At 43.7% G+C, this 15,002-nt stretch overlaps 1 protein-coding gene across 3 annotated transcripts in view; it reads left to right on the forward strand.

Moving 5' to 3' along the window:
- ITPR2 (inositol 1,4,5-trisphosphate receptor type 2) overlaps positions 1-15,002 on the forward strand; it is a 132,995-nt gene that overhangs the window by 91,393 nt on the left and 26,600 nt on the right. For all 3 annotated transcript variants that reach the window (XM_039357570.1, XM_039357571.1, XM_039357572.1), the window contains 4 exons: positions 4,331-4,438; positions 6,838-7,030; positions 9,323-9,448; positions 14,737-14,912. In XM_039357570.1, coding sequence (XP_039213504.1) covers positions 4,331-4,438; positions 6,838-7,030; positions 9,323-9,448; positions 14,737-14,912 — 603 coding nt within the window. The remainder of the gene's footprint in view (positions 1-4,330; positions 4,439-6,837; positions 7,031-9,322; positions 9,449-14,736; positions 14,913-15,002) is intronic.

Genomic DNA, 15,002 nt, shown 5'->3' on the forward strand with positions numbered 1-15,002 from the left:
GTAAGTCGAAGACTTTCCCTGCCCGGGAGCGCCGCGCATGCGTGGTGCCGCCCCCTGCGCTGGCCAAGGTGTAGCTGGCAAGCAGCAGAGACGGTGCAGGCCAACCACCGGCTGGGCCACCAGCTGGCCCAGCCCAAGGGAGGTAAGGCACCCGCCGAACCCCATGCACACCAGTAACCCTCCCTGTGCCCGCCGGCCTCCCACCTTCCACCCCTGGCCCTCTTTTACTTACATTTTTAGTAGTTGCTCAGCAGGAAAGGGTGGAAGCTTCCAGACAGCTCACCTTCGCTGCAGACAACTTGCAGCACCATTTGCAGAATGGGACTTTTGGCGGGCTCAGCAGAGCAGAGACAGTCTGGACAATTCCTATTGGCTTTCGAAAGCCAATAGAATTAGACTCTATTCAAGAGAGTCTATTCTATTGGCTTTCAAAAGCCAATAGAATAAAAGGGAGTAGCACAGCTAAGGAAAAGGGGGGAAAAATGGCGGACTGCATTGTTTGGCGACCCCTGTGAAATGGTCATTCGACCCCAAATGGGGTCCCGACCCACAGGTTGAGAACCACTGAGTTAGAGATTTCTATGTTTTCTTTTTCACTGTCTCCCTTTTATTTTCCACCTCCCTTCCATCTGCTATTTTAGGTCAGCCTTTCCCAACAATTACAGATGCCTCTCCTGAAGTGAGCAAAAGTAATACTCATTCTTACTCCGTGTAGAGCTGGTGAGGATATGCTTCCTTCCATTAAGAAAGCTGAACCAATTATGAGGGCTTAGCTCATGTACCTTCGCCTCCACGGTAGATACAGAATAGAGTTGGAAGGGACCTTGGAGGTCATCTAGTCCAGTGGTTCTTAACCTTTTTGAACGAATCGCCCCCTTGAGCCAATAAGGAAGTTGTCATCGCCCCCCTCCCCCAACATAACCTCTCAGTCACAACAGAGGAAATAATTCTTCAATTTATGCAAACACTTGTTTTGTTTTCTTTCAAATTGTCATCAGGACATATCGATGCAAATAATTTATTTCCAGTCTTTTTTTCCCCATATCTCCCATATTCTGGCTAATGGCGCGCCACTGCATGGGTAGAGGCTGCTGCGCAACGTGCATGAAGATAAGCGATGCGTATTCACATATGTATAGCTGGAGGAACCTTTGAAAACACAATTCAATCCACTAATAGCGAGCAATCTGATGTTTTTGTATGAAAGATATACAGCCATTCACTGTACGAAAAAGTCTCAAATGTGTCCCCAAAACTTCTCGCTCCATTGCCCCCACATCGCCCCCTTTTCGTTCCATCGCCCCCCTGAAAAATGAAATCGCCCCGTGGGGGGCAATATCGCCCAGGTTGAGAACCACTGATCTAGTCCAACCCTTGCTCAAGCAGGAGACCCTACTAGACCATTTCGGACAAATGGTTATCCAGACTCTTTTAAAAAGCCTCCATGATGGAGCATCCACAACTTCTGGAGGCAAATTGTTCCACTGATTAATTGTTCTCACTGTCAGGAAATTTCTCCTTAGTTCTAGGTTGGTTTTCTCCTTGACTAGTTTCCATCCAATGTTTCTTCTCCTGCCTTCTGGTAGTTTGACCCCCCTCTTCTTTGTGGCAGCCCCTCAAATATTGGAACACTGCTATCACGTCACCCCTAATGCATCTTTTCATTAAACTAAGCATACCCCATTCCTGCAACTGTTCTTCCTATGTTTTAGCCTCCTGCCCCCCCAATCATCTTTGTTGCTCTTCTCTGCACTCTTTCCAAAATCTCAACCTCTTTTTTATAACGTGGTGACCAAAATTGGATGCAGTATTCCAGGTGTGGTCTTAAAAATAAAATAAGAGGGGTAGAATTAGCTGGCCAGATACCCTGCAAATTACTTAAAGCATTGTGTAAGATTGTTGCCTTCAACAAATTCTTCAGAAAAAAAAAATCTCTGTACCATGGGATACGTTTGCTAAGAAAATGCGTTTCTCTGTTGAGGGAGAAATTACACACATTGCAGAAAGTGTTCTTAAGAAGAGATGGAAAATGTTTAATCTCCCAAGAGACCCTTTTGAAGCAAAGGTTGGTGGTTTGGCCACTCATTGCTGGAAGCCAGTGTTCCTAGTAATTGCTTATATGTAAATTTGCCTTCCGATAGCTGAATGGTCTGATGAAACCTTGCATCCGCCTCAGTTAAAATTAGCTACTGGGTCTGAAAACTGGCCTGTGACTTTACTGGAAACCAACATCTGCTTGAATGTCTCGCCCTTGAGCATCTCGTGGATTTCAACCTTCATTTGCACTGATTAAATTCTTGACACGTGTCATTACTTGCGAAGGCCTGTCACTTGTCATAATCCTGGATGAGACAAGATAATGGGGTTAGGGTGACAGCAGCTAATTAAACATCAGATGAAATCGGAAAGAGAGGTTTGCCTTGGCTTGCTTAACGCGGAAAGGGATGGCAAGAATATTCATGAGCCACCGTGTAGCTCATGAAATTGGCATGTAGATTAACTTTCAACAGGTGATCTAGTGAGGTTAATGAAGCAGGGATTCGTTGAATGTGAGCTCCAAAGTGTTTAAGGAACTGCAAAAGAAGGGGGCCTGTGGTCCCTTGCACGGGGTGAAAATGAGAACAACAAGCTAAAAGAGATTGTGGAGACACAGAGAAAGGGGGGGAAAACCCATTGAGAGAAGCAGGAGAAGCAAGGTAGCTGCACTACTCCAATCCTAGTTAGGACATGGATGACTATGGTTAATATCATTCGCATACTGGGCTAGACATGAAACCTATTGGGAAGGATTCAGACAATCCACTTCCTCCTGGAATGTGAAATGGGATACAAGCTTCAGTGGCTTTTGATATCATTGATCATGGTGTCCTTCTGAACCAACTGAAGGCTTGGGATGGTGAAGTTTTGTGGTGGTTCTCCTCCTTTCTCCATGGGAGAAGAGCTCAAGTACAAAGCTTCTGTAAATATATACATACATAAATACATACATGTACATATACATACATCTAAAATAGTCTTGAAGATACGAGTCTCGGGTATATTCATATTCAAAAACTAAAACACAGATCACCGAGACTGAAGAATTGATTTAAAAACTTAGCTTTCGTCAGCATCTGCTGACATCGTCAGAGTTCTAGCCAGGATTGAGAATCAATCGATTGGCGTTACAGAAAGAACGTGATTCTCAATCCTGGCTAGAACTCTGACGGTTGGCATTACAGAGACTATAAGCACGTGATTCTCAATCCTGGCTAGAACTCTGACGATGTCAGCAGATGCTGATGAAAGCTAAGTTTTTAAATAAATTCTTCAGTCTCAGTGATCTGTGTTTTAGTTTTTGAATATATATACATACACATACATACACATATACATATACATTGTATATAGCATGTTTATATGTGTGTTATGTGTGTGTACACTTTTGGGAGCAGGCAAAGAATTTCATTTTTAATGTGTGCCAGTGTGCCCGCTGTAAAAAAAATGTCAATAAAGATTAAAGGTTATCTCTTCTAGTTTATGGGGGTCAAATATCATTAACATGCTGCGATATTCAGCTGTTCATTTCAAGCCCTGGATTCTGAAGTGATGTTGCTAAGGTCTTGGGATACAGTGGGAATTGCTTCATCTCCTCCTTCTTCTAAAATGCATGACTTGTAACCTTCCGCAGTCTCTTTCTTCAAGCTGGCATCTCTCCGATCCTAGTTAGGACATGGACGACCATGGACTAAGGATTCAGACAACCCACTTCCTCCTGGATTTTAAACATTACAAGTTTACAAATCATGCATTTTAGTACATAATCAGAAGACGGTTAAGCGGTTCCATCATCTTTGGTTGCATACAGGTGGCCCTTGACTTACGACTGTTCTTTTAGTGTTCAAAGTTACAACAGCATTGAAAAAAAGTAACTGATGGCCGTTTTTCACAGCTACAACCTATGTAGCATCTTCATGATCGTGTGATCACAATTCAGACGCTTGGCAAGTGATTCATATTTATGACGGTCACAGTATCCTGGGGGGGGTCACGTGATCCCCTTTGGCAACCTTCGGACAAGCAAAGTCAATAGGGAAGGCAGATTCACTTAACAACCGAATTACTAACTTATCCACTGCAGTGACAACAACTGGGACAAGAAAGGTTGTAAAATGGGGCAAAGCTCACTTAACCAATGTCTCAACGGCAACAGAAATTTCAGCTCAGTTGTGGTCGTAAGTCAAGGACTACCTGTATTTTATTCAGTGGAACTGAATATGTCCTTTGCCTTTTGTCTGTAAGCTACCCAGATGCCATTTCTAGCACTTTTTCCCCTCCTTTTCATTTCTAGTTGTCCCGTCACAATAAAGCATTACAACACATGCTGAAGCCTGGGGCAGATCCAGAAGAAGGAGATGAAGCTTTGAAGTATTACGCCAACCACACCGCTCAAATTGAGGTAAAGGCTTGCCCGCTGAACTGAAAATATTTGTAGCCTTCAGTGCTACTTTCCACCTCACGGAGGACTCCTCCTCCTGCTCCTTCCTTGAGATATGAGATTTGTTGAGATAAGAACTGAGCCGAGGTGGCGCAGCAGTTAGAGTGCAGTACTGCAGGCCACTTTAGCAGACTGTGTTCAGCAGGTCAGCGGTTCAAATCTCACCGGCTCAAGGTTGACTCAGCCTTCCATCCTTCCGGGGTAGGTAAAATGAGGACCCAGATTGTTGGGGGCAATGTAAATATATATATATATATATATATATATATATATATATATATATATATATATATATATATATATATATATATATATATATATATATCGCACTTAAAGCGGTATATAAGTCTCATAAATAAATAAATAATAGTGACAGTTCATGAGAGAATCTTCCTTCTGTTGCTTTGTAAGGTGCAATTGTCATCAGGTTATGCCAAGGGTGTCGGACAGGGGTAGGCAATCTTGGCTCTTTTATGACTCGTGGACTTCAACTCCCAGAATTCCTGAGCCAGCATGGCTCAGCTTGGAAACCTCTCCCTTTCCCCTCAGCATGACTGGCTCAGGAATTCTGAGAGTTGAAGTCCACGAGTCATAAAAGAGCCAAGGTTGCCTAACCCTAGGAGAGCCTCAGGTTTCCTACCACATTTTACTCAAAGACTGGCTCAGCACTGTTTGCTTACAAATTCAGTCATAAATAAGGTTTATTCCCTAAAAATTAGGAAAGTTTCGTATTTCCTAAATCTTAATGTCACACTTTCTGCATTGTATCACAATATGCAGCTGTTCATGAAGAGATTCAATTTTCAAGTTAAACAGAATCCAGCATCATATATTGGATGGATGGATGGATGGATGGATGGATGGATGGATGGATGGATGGATGGATAGATAGATAGATAGATGATTGATTGGTAGGTGATACAGAAAGTCAGAAAGACAGATAGAAAGATAGATGATTGCTAGATGAGATAGCTAGCTAGCTAGCTAGCTAGATAGATAGATAGATAGATAGATGATTGTTAGGTGATTGATAGGTGATAGAGACAGACAGATAGAAAGATGATTGCTAGATGAGATAGATAGATAAAAATTGGACTTATTTAATAAAAGTATAAAAAACATTACAGGAAACAAAGAACAAGGATAGAAGGAAGTGTTTGTGTGTGTGTGTGTGTGTGTGTGTATGTATGTATATGTGTATGTGTGTATATATATATATATATATATATATATATATATATATATATATATATATATAAAATTTTATTAAAACGTTTTAAAAAGATGATAAAAGCTAATACAAACTAGTAGAAAGAAAGAAAAAAAATAAATCAAAGAAAAAAGTAGGGAAAAAAAGAAAAATGTTAAAACAAAAGAGAAACTTAAGGAAGTGGCATCAAGTACAGATAGTCCTTGACTTAGAACCACAACTGAGCCCAAAATGTCTTTTGTTAAGTGAGTTTTGCCACAGCTGTTAAGTGAATCACTGCAGTTGTTAAGTGAAGTGAATCTGGCTTCCCCATTGACTTTGCTTGTCAGAAGGTCACCAAAGGGAATCGCATAACCTCGGGATACTGCAACTGTCATAAGTACCAGTCAGTTGCCAAGCATCTGAATTTTGATGACACGAACCTGGGGAGGCTGCAAAGGCTGTAACTGTGAAAAACGGTCGTAAGTCACTTTTTTCAGTGCTGTCGTAACTTTGAACGGTCCCTAAATGAACAGTTGTAAGTCGTGGACTGGCTGTATTCTGCACAGCAGTTATAAGTACTGTACAAATAAATTTTTGACCTCTCCTAATGTTACATCCTATTAATCTTCTTTCTGTAATCTCTCCTGTCGAATCATCAAAATCACGTCTCAATTTTTTTAAAAAATGTTCTACTTTGCGTGGGGATTAGGTCTGTGCTATGCTTCTTAGTTTTAGCTTTTTATGCCCTTGTTTTGAAAGGCAACAGAGATCGTGTTAAATGAACAAATAAGCTCTATCTGCTTTTAATGTAGCCTTCTTCTGTCATTCCAGATATTACCTTAGTAGTTTTTTCTTTCTCTTAAAAATTCTTCGTATCTGTCTGGGATGTACATAAATTCTCACAAATTTATATGAACTGAAATTGAACACTTAAGGGGTGATAATCTACTGTTATCCCAATCCCTCATGCCTCAAAATTAAGGAGACTTTCCTGTTCCTGAAACTCTGCCCAATTGCATTGTTCTGACATGTCTGAACAATTGGAATCAAATTGGAACAGCAGCTGTAATATTCCTCAACTTTGGCTGTGCTCACAGAAGCACAAAACGATAATTTATATTGACATTCCAGTATATATGTCTCCAACTCAGTTATGGGGTCTTTGCAGATTGTCCGCCACGACAGAACCATGGAACAAATAGTATTTCCCGTGCCAAACATTTGTGAATTCCTCACTCACGAATCAAAATGCCGGGTGTTCAATACCACCGAAAGAGACGAGCAAGGAAGCAAAGTAAACGACTTTTTCCAGCAGACCGAGGATCTGTATAATGAAATGAAGTGGCAGAGAAAAATTAGGAGTAAGTATGGGGTTTGTAATGGTTTGTCTGTTTCATGGTTACTCTGAAGAGATCTATTGTCTAGTCCAGGGGTAGGCAACCTTGGCTCTTTTATGACTCGTGGACCTCAACTCCCAGAATTCCTGAGCCAGCATGGCTCAGCTTGGAAACCTCTCCCTTTCCCCTCAGCATGGCTGGCTCAGGAATTCTGGGAGTTGAAGTCCACGAGTCATAAAAGAGCCAAGGTTGCCTAATTCTGGCCTAGGCTGCTTTATGACCCGTGGACTTCAACTCCCAGAATTCCTGAGCCAGCATGGCTCAGCTTGGAAACCTCTCCCTTTCCCCTCAGCGTGGCTGGCTCAGGAATTCTGGGAGTTGAAGTCCGTGAGTCATAAAGCGGCCTAGGGCAGGGATAGGCAACCTTGGCTCTCTTATGACTCGTGGACTTCAACTCCCAGAATTCCTGAGCCAGCATGGCTCAGCTTGGAAACCTCTCCCTTTCCCCTCAGCATGGCTGGCTCAGGAATTCTGGGAGTTGAAGTCCACGAGTCATAAAAGAGCCAAGGTTGCCTACCCCTAGACTAGTCTCTAACCTTGGGGAAAGTCCTGTTGTAAAGATTCTGCTTTATCCATTTATTAACCATAAAAAACAAGATAGAACAGTGATGGCGAACCTTTTAGAGACCGAGTGCCCAAATTGCAACCCAACTTATGTATCATCGGGTGCTGGGTGGGCGTGGCCCATTGGATGGGTGTGGCCCATTGGATGGGCATGGCCCGTTGGGTAGGCGTGGCTGTGATGGTAACGGCAGATTGGGTGGGACTAAAAAGTTCAATCAATTCCAACTTTGTGAGGTCTTTTTTTTCCCACAAGAAGGTGAAATTGATTGACTGAACCTTTTTTTTTTTTGCACATGGCAGTGGAGGCCTAAAGTGAAAAGGTTTTATAAAACCCAGCTGAAGGCGTAGGACTGGGGCGACAGCACGCGTGCCCACAGAGAGGGCTCTGTGTGCCACCATGGAGATAGAACATAGAATAGCAAGTCAAAAAATGGGTGGCCACATTAAAACAAGGGATCAATGTAGATTTGACGTCAAGCCTTAGGTTATCTATAAATTAGAATCCAACCCCTGTTTTCTTTTTCCAAACAAGCCAAGCAAACCATCTTTTAAAAAAAGTTACTTACATGTTTCACTTCATTCTTTAGTGTCATTAATTCACTCCTGTATTCTTGAGGATGTGGCGTTGTTTGAAGATGTAATAGCAGCAGGTAACATTTTAATCAGAAGATACCATGATTTAAAACAGAACAGGACAGAAAAAAACAGAGCTGGAAGGGACCTCGGAGGTCTTCTAGTCCAGTGGTGGCGAACCTATGGCACTGGTGCCAGAGATAGCACTCAGAGTCCTCTCTGTGGGCACGCGCCCCAGTCCTAGGCCTTCAGCTGGGTTTTATAAAACCTTTTCGCTTTAGGCCTCTGCCGTGTGCAAAAAAAAAAAGGTTCAATCAATCAGTCAATTTTAACTTCTCGCAGGGGAAAAAAAGATCTTGTAAAGTTGGAATTGATCAATTGAACTTTTTAGTCCCACCCAGTCTGCCATTACCACCGCAGCCATGCCCACCCAATTGGCCATGCCCACCCAATGGGCCATGTCCACCCGGCACCCGACGATGCATAAGTGGGTTTTGGGTTGCAGTTTGGGCACTTGGTCTCTAAAACGTTCGCCACCCCTGTTCTAGTCTAACCTCCTGCTTGAGCAGGAGACCCTGTACCATTTTGGAGAAATGGTTGTCTAGTCCAGTGGTGGCGAACCTATGGCACGGGTGCCAGAGGCAGCACTCAGAGCCCTCTCTGTGGGCATGCGTGCCGTCGCCCCAGTCCTAGGCCTTCAGCTGGATTTTATAAAACCTTTTCGCTTTAGGCCTCTGCTGCCGTGTGCAAAAAAAAAAAAGGGTCAATCAATCAATTTCAACTTCTCGCGGGGGAAAAAAAGATCTTGTAAAGTTGGAATTGATCGATTGAACTTTTTTGTCCCACCCAATCTGCCGTTACCACCGCAGCCACGCCCAGCCAATGGGCCACACCCACCCGGCACCCGACGATGCATAAGTGGGCTTTGGGTTGCAGTTTGGGCACTCGGTCTCTAAAAGGTTTGCCATCGCTGGTCTAGTCTTTTTCAAAGCCTCCAGCGGTGGAGCACGCACAACCTCTGGAGAATGTTACATCAACCCTTCCCCAGAAGGTGCTGCTTTCTGAGGAACAATCATTTTTGTTGAGATGAACAATAATTGCTTTTCGTTTCCTTCCTAGATAATCCAGCATTATTTTGGTTCTCTCGACAAATTTCTCTCTGGGGAAGCATATCGTTCAACCTGGCCGTTTTCATCAATCTAGCCGTCGCCCTCTTCTATCCGTTTGGAGATGATGGCGATGAAGGTATATTGCTTGGGTTATAACGTTACAAAACTCAGGTCTTTCCGTTGCTAGCAATAGTAGAAGCCCACCACCAACTTTTTTTTTTTTATCCATTTTTATTATTTTATTTTCATTACAGTCATAAGAAACAAAATTCAGATACATAAGAAATTAAAATACAACACACAAATTCCGACATTGCTCACCCATTTCCCCCCAGACCGCATCCCCCTCTCATCTCTTCACTTCCCCCTTCCTTCTACCTCCTCCTCCTCTCCTCCCCTCCCTCTCTCCTCCATCTTTCTACTTACTTATCCCTCTCCTCTTCTTCTAATCCAGTGGTTCTCAATCTTTTTAGACCGGCGACCCCGGTCATGAGCAGGCGGCGCGCATGCGCGGCAGCGCCCCCTGCGCGGCACGCATGCGCGGCGGCACCCCCATGCGCCCCTGTGTGGCGGCGCCCCCTGCGCCGGCTGAGAAAAAAAATGGCAGGTCGCATTGTTTGGCGACCCCCGTGAAATGGTCGTTTGACCCCAAATGGGGTCGCGACCCACAGGTTGAGAACCGCTGTTCTAATCGGATGCGGTCTGAGGGAAAATGCCCGAGCAATCCTCTATCACCAAAATCTGAACTATTGAACGTACTTCCCATACTCTCCCCTCCCCCCTTCCCCCACCCCCTTCCCCCCCCCCCCCGACTTCCCAGAGCTCAGTACAGGGTTACAAAAAAAAAGAAGAAGAAAAGAAAAAAGAAAACTAAACATAGTCAACTTAAATTTACTACTTATACAGTAACCGAAATCCTAATAACCCTTAACTCTCTGCAAACTTGAATTCATAATTTAAAATTTCTGCTTACTTAAAGAAGCCCACCGCCAACTTATTCGTAAGTCATCTGTTGTCAGGGACATCTTTGAAACAGACAATTTTTTTTTTTTACTTTTTGGCTGGAGCTGGCGGGGGGGGGGAAACAGTTCTCTTAGAAGAATTCTATGGGCAGAATATTAGAATTTGGAAACAAAAAAATGGAAAGTTTGGCCTCTGTAGAACTCTGCTAATGGAACAGATCTGGAAAAATTGGTTTCTCCCTTAAAGTGGATGGTTGCTCTCTTCTTTTCCATATGTGGTCATGTTTTACTGGCCCATGTTTTACTCTTGCAACTACAAGGGAAAAGGAGAAAGAAGTAGTAGGATAGGAGGAAAGGAAAGATAACAGAAGAAAAAGAAAGGAAAGGAAAGGGGAGGGGAGGAAAGGAAAGAAGAAGGAAAGGAAAGAAGAAGGAAAGGGGGAGGAAAGGAAAGGAGAAGGGGAGGAAAGGAAAGGGAAAGGAAAGGTAAAAGAAGGAAAAGAAAGATAAAAGAAGAAAAGGAAAGGAAAGGAAAGGAGAAGGGGAGGAAAGGGAAAGGAAAGGTAAAAGAAGGAAAGGAAAGATAAAAGAAGGAAAGGAAAGGAAAGGGAGAAAAGGAAAGGAAAGATAAAAGAAGGAAAGGAAAGGAAAAGGGGAGGAAAAGAAAGGAGGAGGGAAGGGAAGGGAAAGGAAAGGAAACGAGAAGGGGAGGAAAGGAAAGGAAAGGAAAGGAAAGGAAAGGAAAGGAAAGGAAAGGAAAGGAAAATTTCCTGATCTGTTTTCTGCCAGCTGGGCAATCTCTAAAGAAAGGCAAACGCATGACAAGTCCAGTCATCATATCACATGCTGAAAACATGTAAAGAAAAGTTAAATGTCTGGGAGAAGAAATGGCCGGGTGATTCGCGTCCCGCAAGCAGGACAGCAGCATCCACCTAGAACTTCAACAGCTTTAAAGGCAGTCCTCCATTTACTTAAGAAGGACCAAGTCCATTTTTAAAAACCTCAAGGCTCTCCATTATTAAAGAGAAGTCATGCTCTTTCGTGTAGAAAAAAAAAACCAACCCAGCCATAACTCTGTGGGGTGTGGAACAATGCTTGTTAACAGAAACATGTGAATTGCACATGGCCCAGTTATGGCTGGTCTGACTGTCCCTATTTAAAAGCCCAATTAGGCCTTTTTCCTGGATGTAACCTTCACTTTTCGTTTTCACTCAGAGAGTACTGGGCTTCTAACATAGACAACATGTGCTTTCCAGATGATCAGATTGTCCGGGGCATTTGATTTGTCATGTGCTCATTTGGCGTGTCTTCTAGGCTCTCTCTAATTGAGGAGCTGTTTTTTCCTCATGTCATGTGCCCTTGAAATTGCAGAATTGCAAGACTGGGATTGCATATTACACGACTGCAATCTTGGAATGCTAACAACCCTAGCCTTAGACCACAAAGTGTGTGGATCCATCCATCACAAGGACATCTGACATGGCATGAGATTTCTGTATGCAACGTAGCAGGGATGAGACCCCATCTCTTGACCATCTAATTGGGTCCAGATCCATCTATCCCAATTACCCACCGAATTCCAATTATAATAAGTGAATTTTTTTAAACAAGTTGGCCAGAATCCATTCCATTTCTATAGGGTAAGGAGTGGCAGAACGTGGAGGTGGAGTTAAAAGAGGAATCGGCCTAGAATCCCATAATAAGTGAAATTTTTAAACAAGTTGGCCAGAATCCATTCCATTTCTATAGGAGAAGGAGTGGCAGAACGTGGAGGTGGGGTTAAAGGAGGAATTGGCCTAGAATCCCATAATAAGTGATTTTTTTAAAACAAGTTGGCCAGAATCCATTCCATTTCTATAGGAGAAGGAGTGGCAGAATGTGGAGGTGGGGTTAAAGGAGGAATTGGCCTAGAATCCCATAATAAGTGATTTTTTAAAACAAGTTGGCCAGAATCCATTCCATTTCTATAGGAGAAGGAGTGGCAGAACGTGGAGGTGGGGTTAAAGGAGGAATTGGCCTAGAATCCCATAATAAGTGATTTTTTAAAACAAGTTGGCCAGAATCCATTCCATTTCTATAGGAGAAGGAGTGGCAGAACGTGGAGGTGGGGTTAAAGGAGGAATCGGCCTAGAATCCCTACATAGCCACAAGCAGACTAAGCCCAATTCCCCATGAATTCAGTTGATCCTTATCTAACTCCAAGCAGGTGATCTCTGTTATTTGAGAAGATCCTATGCGTAGGCTTTTAGCAATAAATCAGCATAATCGGCCCTTCCTGTGTAGACCTGATACTTTGTGCCTGACAATTTCCATGGCTTTAAGGAAACTTTTTATCAGGGTGTACAAATTCATCTCTTTGCTGCACATTTTGTCATGTTTTATATAACCTGCAATCTTCAGTCCTTTTTTTTTTTCCCCGTCAAACACATCTCCCTTTTCTTTTGATATATTCTTTTTCGCATCCGTGCTTCTCGGTACACGATGCAATCTATCATTTGCTGAAAACCCTTCAGATTCTCAGCCAGCAGTATGGCGTCACCTGAATGCAAATCTACCCGTGGACCCACGCATTCAACGAGCAGATCTCTCTCATCCCCGCAAACATTCTTTAAATGCATTTATTCATAACCTATTTATCCCCTTCAGCAACCAAATTTCAACTCTGGGTAGAATATTCCATAATTCAAGCCTATTCACTTTACATACCCATTCTCTAAATCTGGCTTTCCCAACATTGGCAACTTTTAAGACACATCGACTTCAACTCCCAGAATCTCATGCGGGCTGGGGAATTCTGGGAACTGAAGTCCTCACATCCTTAACTAGATACTTGTCATCAGCTGCCAGACCGCAAATGGGGATCACGTGTCCTTGGTTTGCTGCAACCGTAGTAAATACATCCCAGTTGCCAAGCGCCCAAATTTTGATCATATGACTGTGGAGATGCTGCAGTGGCCGTAATGTGAGGACTGACCGTTAGTCAGTTGTTTTCGGTGCCCTTGTGACTCTGAACGGTTGCTAAGCAAATTGTAAGTCAAGGCCCTGACTTAAGAGTTCACCAAGTCAACTATGGCAACCAACTAAATCAGTGATGGCAAACCTGACCGAGTGCCCAACCTGAAACCCAAAACCCACTCATTTAGCGCAAAATGCCAACATGGCAATTTAACCTGAACACTGAGGTTTAGTTTAGAAAAAAACAACTCATACATTAACATCCTTTGTCTTAAAAGAAAAATACAATAACAAAGCTTTCAATGATGCAAGCAACTTTTTATTGAAAGGTAAAAGTTTGCATTTGGCATGCTTTTAAACAAGTAATGTGGTTTTTGCTGTTGTATGCAGGCTCATAATTTGTCTAACCTTGGCTCATACTTTGTAAGTTTGAGAGCAACACATTTCTCAAGCCCCTTCCTAGCCAAAACAAGCCTCCGGAGCGAGCATGTTCGCTCTGGAGGCTTGTTTTCGCAGGATTGCTCTTAAGAAGAGCGAGGCGTGCTTGCTCCAGAGACTTGTTTTGGCTAGGAAGGGGCTTGAGAAATGGCTTTTTCCTGCAAAAACTTAGCCAAAGAGTGAGGCGCGCGTGCCCACAGAGAGGGCTCTGAGTGCCCCCCTCTGGCACGTGTGCCATAGCTTCGCCACCACTGAACTAAATTGTTCCTTTTTTCTACAGGAAGTCCTTCGATTCTATTTAAACATATTGATAGGTTTACCATTTTATGGAAGTATTTGTGTCCATTTTTCCCCGCAGGATTTAATTCAGGGGTGTCAAACTCAATTTCATTGAGGGCCGCATCATCATTGAGGTTGCCCTCGGGGGGCTGGGTGGGTGTGGCCAGGGTGGGTGTGGATGGAGTGGGTGTGGCCTATTGGGTGGGCATGGCCAGCTCTACATCATTCGCGTCAAGGGTGCCTGGGTAGAAGTGGGACAGATCTGAGGGTCTCTGGCAGAAAGGGGTGGGACCGGGGCAAGTGCCAAAGCATGGTCTTGGAGTCTCACTGCCTGCTGAAACCCCTCCACTGGAGCCCATCAAGCCGGATATGTGAGTAGGTGAGGGCCATTTGCTGGCCACTTCCAGGCGATGGTGCATTTCTTCATTCCTCACAAAGGATGACACCTCCCCAGCATGCACCAGGGGGCAGGGCTGAAGCAGCACGGGCTTCAGACAGTTCCAGACAGCCTTGTGGATCTAAGACTGAATGCGTTTCAGCATAGATGGCCACCACAAAATTGTACATTGGCTTGCAGCCGGCCAGGGCCAAGGCAGGGGGGCCGTTCCCTCACTCTTTCCAGGATGGCTTCGCGGGCCACATGAAACCACTCTGCGGGCCACACCCAGCCCCCGGGCCTTGTGTTTGACATGTCTGGTTTAGTTTGATTTGATTTAATCATAACTGGTTTAATTCAAGAACATGGTTCTTTATGTTCTAAAAATATCACGATGCCTCTACTTCAATCTAGGCACCCTCTCTCCGTTGTTTTCCATTGTCCTCTGGATAGCTGTGGCCATCTGCACGTCTCTCCTTTTCGTTTTCCCCAAACCTGTTGGAATCCGCCCGTTTTTGGTCTCGGTTATGCTCAGGTCTATATATACCATTGGTTTGGGGCCCACGCTGATTCTCCTGGGTGCCGCTAACGTAAGTACTTAAGACGCGTCCTGCAATTCACGAATGAACATAAAGCTAGAGAGAAAGTGTGGAATTACTATCTCCCTGCAAACAGTGACT

This window comes from Crotalus tigris, unplaced genomic scaffold (genome assembly GCF_016545835.1).
Source record: "Crotalus tigris isolate CLP2741 ecotype Arizona unplaced genomic scaffold, ASM1654583v1 scf7180000018925.3142382, whole genome shotgun sequence".
NCBI lineage: Eukaryota > Metazoa > Chordata > Lepidosauria > Squamata > Viperidae > Crotalus > Crotalus tigris.